Raw genomic sequence first — 10,833 nt, 5'->3', positions numbered from 1 at the left:
TGGTGGAGGTTTCAGTCTCTGCAAAACAGCTCAAGCATATGGCTCAGAATATTATCTGTAGCCCTCGAAGAGGAACTAAAGGTCCTTGACTTTGTTTTATAGCTAAACTATTATTATTTTTGTCTTACTTGACTGTTTTCCTTTGCTTCTGCATTTTCTCACTTCTCTGATTAAATGTGGAACTCAGGAAAGGCCTAGGATGCTAAAGTTTTTCTACAAACAAGAGGCAGGTGGAGGACAGGGAGGGTGGGAGGAGTCTGTCCCTAGAAGGCCTTATAGGGTCCTGCTGGGTTACAGAAACACAGGAACAGGAGTGGGTTCTGGCACGTTCCTGGAAGGAAATTAGGAGTTTGAGTTTGGACACGTTTCCTCCGGTCTAGGAACCTCTAGTGGAGATGTGCCCAGTTGGTTGGATATGCCATCTGCAGCTCTGGACCATTCTGGGCTGGAGGGGAGGTTCCAGAGTCATTAGCAGGCAGGAGGTTTTAACATGGGAGTGGGTGAGATCCCCAGAAGGGGCAGGCAGCCGAGCAGTGGAACCCCAGAGAACACCACCACAATGAAAAGCCAGGCCCTGGAGGCTGAGAAGCTGCAGTCATTAAGGTGTGTAGAAAATCTGGAGAGAGAGAGGGGTGGTGGTTGCAGGCGCCGACTCTGGAAACTGTACTCCAAGGGGGTTGCAGGAAGGAAGGTGTGCTCAGCAGGTTCAAAGGCTGGGGAGAAGCGACTAGGGGAGGCTATAAAGCACCCACTGGCTTTGGCAACTAGAGGTCAATCCGGACTTAGAGGGGCGGGTGTGTAAGGCAGAGCACAGGGTTGGAGGAGAGAGTGTGTCAGTTCAGCTCCAGGGAGTAAGTCACCTGTTTGGGGGCGCTGACCCCAGAATCTCTCCTTGGGACAAGTCCCGGCAGGGGAGGAGGTCTGGGAAGATCCGAACATCGTGAGGAACGCTTTGGGGCCCGGGGGTGACCGCGGAGGCGAGCCGGGCTGGACCTGACCCCCGGCTGCGGCGGGCGCTTTTCCGGCCGAGGGACAGGGCGGAGGCCGCCGCGCCCCGGGCTCTCTCAAGTTTCCTTTCCTGTTGGCCGCGCGGCCCTGCGCTTCAGGTAGCAGCGGCCCGGCCGGGTGGGCGGGCGGCGGACAGGGCAGACCTCCGCGGCGGCGGCTCGGCCCGCGCCCCTCTGCCGCTGGCTCCTCGCCTCTCCTCTGCTCCGCGCCCAGGTAGGTCACCGGCTGGGGTGGCGCGAGACCCCCGGGATTCTCCCCTGCGGAAGCGGCCCTTTTCCTCCCGCCCGGCGGCCCGGGAGCTCCGGGCTGGCGCGGCGCAGCACCGCGCCCCGGGACCGCCGGCCCCTGTCCCTGCCGCGGGGCGCACCGCCGGCTCCCGCCCAGCGCCCGCCGTGGGGCGAGGCCCGGCCCGGGCTCCGCGGGTCGGCGGCAGGGCGGGGCAGCCCTTCTGCGGTGCTCGCTGTTCGCCCTGACCCGCGCCGCCACCTGCTCTCCAGACTGCGAGCCGCCCCCTTCGGCCCACTGCATGACCCTGTCCCCTGAAGCCCGTGAGTGCGCGCGACGCTGCGCTACTGACCTTGAACCCACGGCTCGCGGCCCCCGGCGGCCCACAGTGGGGGTCGGAGCGCCCCCGGGTCGGAATCTTGGCCCTGGGCTTCCCTGCCCGCTAAGGCGGCGGCTCCGATCCCGGGCTCATCCGCTGCCTGGGCCCTGGACTGTGCTCCTGTCCCAGTTCCTGCGGTGGCCTGGGCTCCAGAGGCCTCAGGTGAGCCCGCCATACCTCAGCTCCCTGGCGACCGACATTGGATTCGAAAGGTTTAGAGAAATCATGGGACCCGGGACTTGCCGCCACTTAAGAGCCCGGACCACTTTCTAGTGCTTGAGGACTGCCAGATACCGAGGGCTGAGGATTTCCACCTGGAGGCAGGGGGATGGGCAGGATGGCAGAGTGATGGGGTCACTGGAGGCCTTCATCCTTACCTCTTTGGCTCGTTCCTGGCAAGGGAGGTAGGTGTACTGCATCTGGCAGTCTGCTTTGTGCCCTTGAACTTCCTGGTAGCTGCTTTGCCAGTGGAACTGCTTGCCTTGGCTGGCAGAGGCCTCTGGGGTGAGTTTTGAGAGGCCCTGGAGTAGGAGACGCTTGCTAACTAGAGTGTCACTTACACTAACTGTTGGGTCCTTGTATGTGGCTGGAAGCTTGGTCATGACAAATTAGCAAAGGAGCTGAGTGAAGACAGCTGGAAGCACTAGGAGGAATTTCAGCATGGTCCCGAGCCCTTGTTGGCTATCCCCCTGGATGTGGTGACCAACATTTGGCCATCTTTAGGGGGGAGTTGGCTGCAGCTGGAACCCTCATGGGAGAAATTCCTCCCCTGGCTGTGAAGCATCAGTGTTGAGTGGTAGTCAAGCCGTAGGGCCAGGCAGACAGAGCCCCTGTCGGCACTCACCTTCTGGAGTGTTAGCAGGTTTGGAGTAGTTAGCCTGACCTGGCTGCAACTCTGGTGGCAGCTCTGAGGGACCGGCTTACTCTGAAGATGCCGGTTCGGGGCTGCACTAAGAATCATGGGACTTATGTGGGTGGTTTGCTGGGAGACTCTGGGACCTCTGAGCCCCACCCTCAGCCCAACCTTGGCTCTTTGGAGAGCCTCAATAAGGCGCTCAGCAAGGTCAGGAAGCTCTTGGAGAGATGAGGCCTGTTTTCCTTGTCCTCATACTAGGTGAATCACTCTTCAAATGGCTTTGAAATCAATCCCTGGTTTTGAAAATATCATGGGCAGATAAAATGTAGCCTTAGGGTTAAGCAGGGAGAAGATCTTCTCTCCCCGAAAGCTACTCATTGGCCTCCCTGGTTCTTCCCCCCAAATATTAATCCTTTATTTCTTCTGTGTGCTGCTGCATATCTAGGACAGGAGATCATGGCTTTGGGCTCTGATCTAGGAGGGGCTAGGGCCCAAGAGGATGGGCTCAAGGCTGGGGTGCTGGCCATGCAAAGTCAGCAAGAAGTATCACTCATAGAGGAGAAGGCTCTTTTTCCTGATAGGGTTTCACATTTGAACATGGTTGCCTTCTCCTTGCACCCAAATAGGGGTTGAGAGAGTACTTGTCACATAATAGTGTTCAGTAAATAATGTTGAGTGAAAGGATTCGGTGTCTACATGAAAGGTCATGTTCATTTTCCCAGCTGGACTTTCTCGTACCTGGTATCAGGATGATAATGAGTCGAGATAATATTTATAAAGCACATATTCTGTGCCAGGTACTATTCTATGCACTTCACACATGCTAACTAATTTAATTGTCATGGCAACCTATGAGGTTGGCACTGTTATTATCCCCATTTTAGAGGGAATACAACTGAGCCAGAGAAATTAGTAACCTGCCCAAGGTCATGCAACTTAGTGGTGGGACAGGAGTCCAACCTGGGTAGTCTGGCTTGAATCCATATTCTTAACCACACACCGAGCTGACTCTTGACACTGGCATAGATAGATGCACCACTTAGCTCATTGACTCATTCATTACGTTATGCGTTCATTCATTCAACAAGTATTTCTTGATACCTGCTATATTCCAGGCATGGGGATACAATAGTGAATGAGGTGGGCGAGGTCTGTCATGGAGGTGATATATAGTGGGCAAAGCCCCTTTGCCCAACGCCTCTCTGAGTCATGCACACCTCAGAAATGAGAAGAAAGATGGGCCCCTATAGGCAACCCCACAGCATCCTTTTGGGGAGGGGAGAGTCGTATCTTTTGGGATGAGTCATAATTTGATTCCAGCCTTTCCTGTTTTTTGGGGTTTTGTAAGGGACACTTAAGTGATAACAGTGAATGCAGTCTGATTTGGCACAATAACTTTATGTCCTTGAACCTAATAAATATTGTAGGTCTTTATCTCATGGCAATGAAAAAAAAAAGTGAATGCAGTCTGGTCTCCTGGGAGGGAGGTGCAGGCCTGGGTCTGGTTATCATAGATTGTCTTTTTTTTTTTTAAGTCTATTTAAAAAAATTGAGATATAGTTGATGTATAATATTATATAAGTTACAGGTATGCAATATAGTGATTCATAATTTTTAAAGGTTATACTCCATTTATAGTTATTATAAGTTATTGGCTGTATTCCCTGTGTTGTACCATATGGCCTTGTAGCTTATTTATTTTATACATAATAGTTTGTACCTCTAAATCCCCTACCCCTATCTTGCCCCTCCCACTTCCCTCTCCCTACTGGTATCCACTAGTTTGTCCTATGTATCTGTGAGTCTGTTTCCTTTTTGTTATATTCATTCGTATTTTTTAGATTCCACATATAAATAACATACAGTATTTGTCTTTTTCTGACTTATTTCACTTAGCATAATGCTCTCCAAGTCCATCCATGTTGTTGCAAATGGCAAAATTTCATTTTCTTATGGCTGAGTAGTATTCCATTGTATATATGTGCCACATCTTCTCTATCCATTCATCTGTTGACGGACACTTGGGTTGCTTCCATATCTTGGCAATTGTAAATAATGCTGCTGTGAACGTTGGGGTGCATGTATCTTTTCAAATTAGTGTTTTCATTTTTTCAGATACATACCCAGGAGTGGAATTGCTGGGTCATATGGTAGTTCTGTGTTTAGCTTTATGAGAAACCGCCATACCGTTTTCCACAGTGGCTGCACAAATTTACATTCCCACCAACAGCGTATGAGGGTTCCCTTTTCTCCACATCCTCGCCAGCATTTGTTATTTGTGGTGGTCTTTTTGATGACAGCTGTTCTGACAGGTGTGAGGTGATATCTCATTGTGATTTTTTTTGTTTGTTTTTAATTTTTTTATATTTTATTTTTGGCTGTCTTGGGTCTTACTTGCAGTGCGCGGGCTTCTCATTGCGGTGGCTTCTCTGGTTGCGGAGCATGGGCTCTAGGCGCGCGGGCTTCAGTAGTTGTGGCTCGTGGGCTCTAGAGCGCAGGCTCAGTAGTTGTGGCACACGGGCTTAGTTGCTCCGCAGCATGTGGGATCTTCCTGGACCAGGGCTTGATCCCGTATCCCCTGCATTGGCAAGCGGATTCTTAACCACGGTGCCACCAGGGAAGTCCTGTTTTTTTTTTTTTTTTTTTGGCGGTACGTGGGCCTCTCACTGTTGTGGCCTCTCCCGTTGCGGAGCACAGGCTCTGGACGTGCAGGCTCAGCAGCCATGGCTTACGGGCCCAGCGGCTCCACGGCATGTGGGATCTTCCTGGACCGGGGCACGAACCTGTGTCCCCTGCATCATCAGGCTGACTCTCAACCACTGCGCCACCAGGGAAGCCCTCTCATTGTGATTTTAACTTGCATTTCTCTGATTAATGATACTGAGCATCTTTTCATGTGCCTGTTGGCCATCTGTATGTCTTCTTTGTAAAAATGTCTATTCAAGTCTTCTGCCCATTTTTTAATCAGGTGGTTTGTGTTTTTGATGTTGAGTTTATAAGCTGTTTATATTGATACTTTGGATATTAGCCCCTTATCGGTTATATCATTAGCAATATTTTCTTCCATTCAGTAGTATCATAGATTGTCTTAACGTTCCTTCAAAAGGGAAAAGGCTTTGCGTTTGGGACCAGTGTTCCTCCATCCAGAGGGACTTCTGGGCCACGGGGAGCAGAGACAGCTTAGGCTCAAGGTGGAATTGTTAGGTCCTGAGCAAAGGTTGCCCTCCCAAAACAGAGCCACAGTTTCCTCCTAAACTGTTCTGGAGGGCCCTTGGCCATTGTCCCAACCTGTGTCATCTTAGTGGGTCTGCTGCCCATCTCTGTATGGATATGATGGAGTAGATCTCACACTGGTCACTGGGGCCCAGGAAGGCAGCTTTCTCTAGGTTGGAAAATGAAGGCTCAAAGTGGAAGGCATTTTCCAAAGCCTATGCCCAGGATATTAATGGGTGTTTTTCCCTATGGTGGCAGTGGTGGGAGGGTCAAATAAGTGTGTTGAGTTAAAGAAAGTTAAGCAGCTTTCTTGACTGGAGGACTTCTCAGATGTTTAGGACCTACTAGTAGGAATTGCGTGTGAATCCCCATAAAGACTGTGGTATGCAGTCCTGTCCCAGCCTTCTGACATTTTTATGTTGTACACACTACACTTTGGAAAATGCTTGTTTAGACCAAGGGTATCCACGGTCTGGTTAAAGGTGCAAGAATAAGATTCCTTGGATGTGCTGGGTCTAAGTCGGTTCTCAGATGCATGGGCTAGGATGCTCCCATGGCAGCCCCGTCCTACCCGCCCCCAACCTCGCCCCCCAAACACACTAGCAGAAGGAATCGTTTGCCTCTCCTCCCTCTGGCAGGATAGTACTAAGGGCTCGGATTTCTTTTCTTTTTTTTTTTTTTTTTTCGTTTTAAGGTCATTTAATTATTTAATGAATACACATTACCCTCCCTCTAGGTTGCTTGTAGCCTGCTGGTTGCACTGTTTATGAAACAGCTGTGAGGACGGGGGGTTCATAATCTCTTGGTAGCTAAAGCCCGGCAGCGGCCTGAGGATCGTGTGTCAACCCTGTAATCCTGCTCTGTACGCACAGGAGTTATTATGTGGGCTCAGGAAGGCACAACCGCATGATTGGACGTGAGGAGGTGACTCAGGCCCAGGTCAGGGCTGGAGCCAGCCTCCTGGTAAACAACTGGCCCCATCCTTTCTGGGCGCTTCTCCCCAGGATTTCGACAGCACCACAGAAATAGCCCTTTTGCTCATGGTTATTTCCCAGACCCATGCTGTTGGCCTGAGTCACGGGGAAGCTGTGTGTCTGTTGTGAGCTTCCCCACAGAGGACCATCCTTCTCCTAAACGGCGGATGAAGAGTGGAGCTTTGCGACCTGGGATGCTGTTGTGATCCACCCTGACTGCTCTGCGGGTCCCTTGAGGCAGGGAGAGCGGCAGCTGTGGTGGCTGGGTGGCCGCGTCCAGCCGGCGCTCAGGAGGCTCCTCCGAGCTGGAGGCCCACATGGGAGCCGGGAGCGGCAGTAAGAAGGGGATGCTGGGGCAGGTGGTCTTGGGTGGGTCAGGCGGGAGGCACCTCTTCCCTGGGTGTGGAGGGGTGGGCAGGCACGTGCGCTCCGGCAGAGCTGGTCAGGCTGCCCCGTCACCTGTGATGTGCAGCTCTTTTCAGGGAAGAAGGGAAGGAATGAGACAGGGCATGCCCATCTTTTCATCCCTGCCTGCTCCTGCGCTGAGATGTCCCCTCCCCCTGAGTCTCTGTCCTTTCCAGTTCCTGGCCCTTCCCTCTTTTAGAGGGGGTGGGGAGAGGCTCACATTAGCAACTGGCCCGGAGCTCCCCCCGCCAGCCCTGGGATGCCCTCAGGACTGTTTGGCGGCCCTTTGGGGGGCCCTCTGAGGAGACCAGGGCAGGCTCTGTGTGTATAGACGACTTCCCTTGGTAAGATGAACCGGGTCCCAGGCCAAGCCCGAGGCGGGGTTCAAAACGGAAGCAGCACGGGTGATGGTATCGCGGTTAGTGCGCGGCTTTCAGGAGGGGTCTGGACGTTAGAGGGAGGCTGTGGCTTATCGTCTGCGGTTTGTCCGGAAGGCTGAATGCACTATTGCATTGGACAGCAGTTGCTTTAGTTTCCTGCTCTGAAGGGGGCTGTGAACCGGGCCAGGACGCTGCATTCCGGACACAGCAGCCATGATAACTAGCATTACCTGGGCCCCGTAGGACTCTTGGAAATTTTCCGCTTCCATTTCATATTCACGGAAGAATTTCCAGCCCAGACTTTTCCTGCTCTTACTGAGGGCTGCTCACAGATATGCAAAGCAGAGACCTCCCACCCCAGCAGCAGACAGAACCGAGCTAGCTGCACTTACACTGACTCAGCTCAGCCTCCCCGGCAGCACGCAGCCCTTGGCCCAAGTGCGTCACCTGGGTGGCATCCTCAGAATCGGCCATGGAGACTCCAGTGCCAGGCTCAGGTCTGTGTCATGGGTTCTAACTGTGGGAGTCTGGCAAGAGCAAGAAGCGGCATCATTTGTATAAGGAGGGGATTTAAGAGGCACTGTGCTCCCTTTCTGGAGGGGTCGTGGTGCTATGAAAACGTTCCTGTTTGTTGAGATTGGTGGATTCTTAAGCACTGCGCCACCAGGGAAGTCCTCACAAGGTATTTTTTATGTGATTGCACTGTCCTCATAGTTATAATTTTGGTTGCTTAATGATTTTTTTCAAGTGAGTATGCTCTCATTTGGACATTTTAAAGCTATTTATATAAAGAGTGAAGGTAAACATGTTTGTGCTTTTTCCTTCCTTCAGATTCTTTTCTTAGAAGCAGTTTCTAGAAGTGGGTTTACTCTGTCAGATGCTTGAATGGTTTATGGCATTTGCTGCCTCTTGCCTGGGGCCCTTTGGAGGTCTGCTTCTGAGATGCGATGTGAGGTTTTGGAATGCTGCACTTGCCCGGGGCCTTAGAGTTGAGGGCTGGGGGCCCAGCTTTGTTCTCCCCTAACAGCTCCTCCCGGGTCTTAACTGTTTGTCTTTCTCTCCATTTCTTTCTTCTGTCACCTTCTCTGGCCTCTGCTCTGATAGTTTCCAGCTTCCCCTTCTCTCTGCTATCAGGATGTGGAAATCTCCACAGTCAGCTGTTCATCTCTGCAGGATAGGCCTTTGCAGTCCTGGTCTCTGCTGCCACGGACCAGCAGTTGCGTGCTGCGCTGCCTCTCACCTCCCAGCTCCCTCCCACTCAAGCCCCTGAGGGTGAAGGAGGCCCAGGAAAGGCCTGGCCCTGGGGGCCGGGTGGGGGGAAGGAGGAAATTGGTTTTACAGTCTAGGGGCCCACAGGGGTACTGTGCCTGTCCGTTACCAGCCTGCTTGCTTCACTCCTGTCTGTGTCATGAATTAGACCCATGTACCGCAGAGAAGACCAGAGCAGCAAGGCTCCCCAGGCACCAGAAACCCCCCTGGTACCTAGAACTGAGAGGGCCTTGGAGATCACTTAGTCTAATCCCCTTATCTCACAGGTGAGAACACTGTGAGGCGAGAGAATGACTGCCCCAGGGTTGTTCAGTGAGTCCCTCCTCCCTTGTAATTGCTTCCTCTCCCTGCCAGGCAGCAACTGGGCCCTGTCTCACCTTCGTCCTCCTCTGTCGGGCTGACAAAGCCACGTCTCTCTTCAAAACCCTCCTTAAAGAAACTGGATGGACAGGAAACGCCTCTTCCAGAGCCGCTCCTGGTGAAGGTGGCTTGTGGAGAGGAGGCCGTATTGGTCTGTTCCATAAGTGTGAGGGACAGTGTGGACACTTGTCCTGACCCCCAAATAGACAGAGAGAAGCAGCACAGCGTAGTGGTTTAGAGGACAGATGCAGGAGCCAGGTGCCCGCATTCAAATCCCTCAGCAGAGGCTTAGAGAGGAAAGGGACAGGCGAGCCAGAGACTGAGAACAGCTCAGGTCTCTGCCCACTTATGAGAGGTGTGACCCTGGGCAAGTTAGCTCTCTGTGCCTTCCTTCTCTCATCTGTAAAATGGGAATAAACTGAGCTCGTGAATGTATAGGGCTTCGCAGAGTGTACTTACTATGGGCTATGTAAGTGTTGAAAGACAGGCAGAAAGACAGTAAAGAAAGGAGCCAACCAGGCGATTTAGACCAGCTACTGACAGGAGCCCAGTGTGCAGAGGAGGATAAGGGCAAGCTTCTTTGAGGAAGTGAGTTTTCAGTGGGGTTGTGAGAGGTAAAGAGTCTCCCTGTCCCCAAACCTTTATTTTATTTGCTGTCTTGTTAGAAGTTCCAGAGGGTTTGGGAGATGGTGGAATTATGATTTCATTTCAGCAAAAGGCCTCATTTTATGTGGTGAGGAGTGTAGCTGTGGATCTCCTGGGACCTTATGCTAATCATTAACGTCTTTGGTCTTCCCCTATGTGCAGTGGGAAGCAAGTCTGGACGTTGTAGTACATGGCACGGCCTCCTCATAGCCTGCAGGAAGGGGCTTCTGAACTCTCCTCTTCCTGCTCTGTCATGGAAACCAAGGCGGGAAGGACGGGGCCGCCCATGCGCTAAGGATTCCCTGGGTTCAGGAAAACAGAAGTAGACTTGGTTGGACAGTTCATTCTTTCACTTCTGAACGTCTGCATTCTCGTGAGATGTAACTGGACCTACACCCTTCCCATCCAGTCACTTATGGAGCTAGTTTTAAAAACTGGCCTGCAGGGTTTGGTCTGGGGAGTTCCTAAGTAGACAGCTGACCACAAGCACCGGGGCACCTGGCCCTTGTTTCGGTGTCTTCTCCTGCCACTCACCAGTGACTCAGGTGGTCCAGTAATTCTTATAGGCTCACGCTGGTTCTTTTTCTGCCAGTCGAGATGCCGCGCCAGTTCCCCAAGCTGAACATCTCCGAGGTGGACGAGCAAGTCCGGCTCCTGGCCGAGAAGGTGTTTGCTAAAGTGCTCCGAGAAGAGGACAGCAAAGATGTCCTGTCCCTCTTCACCGTCCCCGAGGACTGCCCCATCGGGCAGAAGGAGGCCAAGGAGAGGGAGCTGCAGAAGGAGCTGGCGGAGCAGAAGTCTGTGGAGACTGCGAAAAGGTTTGTCCCCCTGACTTGTGTGGGGCTGTTCAGACCCGGGCAGGCTGTGGGCGTGTGTCCTGGATGAGACGCTTTGTGTGAACTCGGCTGTCCTGGGAACTGAGTTTATTTCTTAACCAAGACTACTGAACTCACCGCTTATTCACTGAAGTGTGTCTTGGTGCCTTTGTTTGGTTGAAAAGATCAAAACCCACTTTCTCTCCTGATGTTTTAATAACAAATCATGTGCACAAGTACACACCGTTTCCAAATGACATTTCCATTTTCTTTCTGAAAACTTGGGGATTTCTTGGGAAACATG

The 10,833-nt window shown here is 52.2% G+C and overlaps 2 protein-coding genes across 6 annotated transcripts in view; one reads left to right on the top strand and one right to left on the bottom strand.

Annotated features, from left to right (window-relative positions):
- Positions 1-771: 771 nt before the first annotated feature.
- LOC113625180 (proline-rich protein 2-like) lies at positions 772-1,536 on the bottom strand. Its single transcript, XM_027115677.1, has one exon. It carries the CDS (start codon positions 1,534-1,536, stop codon positions 772-774), a length of 765 nt encoding a protein of 254 aa, XP_026971478.1.
- AMPD3 (adenosine monophosphate deaminase 3) overlaps positions 1,114-10,833 on the top strand; it is a 41,463-nt gene continuing 31,743 nt past the window's right edge. The window contains exons 1-3 of one of the 5 annotated variants that reach the window (XM_027115403.1): positions 6,620-6,991; positions 7,726-7,937; positions 10,307-10,532. In XM_027115403.1, coding sequence (XP_026971204.1) covers positions 7,913-7,937; positions 10,307-10,532 — 251 coding nt within the window. In that variant the 5' untranslated portion in view covers positions 6,620-6,991; positions 7,726-7,912. The other 4 variants (XM_027115405.1, XM_027115406.1, XM_027115404.1 and 1 more) reach the window with 4 other exon arrangements.

The sequence above is a fragment of the Aethalodelphis obliquidens genome, unplaced genomic scaffold (assembly GCF_003676395.1).
Source record: "Aethalodelphis obliquidens isolate GAN/ISIS:26980383/991018 unplaced genomic scaffold, ASM367639v1 scaffold14, whole genome shotgun sequence".
NCBI classification, from domain to species: domain Eukaryota; kingdom Metazoa; phylum Chordata; class Mammalia; order Artiodactyla; family Delphinidae; genus Aethalodelphis; species Aethalodelphis obliquidens.
Note: the sequence above shows the minus strand (reverse complement) of the source record. Positions and strands in the feature narration are given on the sequence as shown.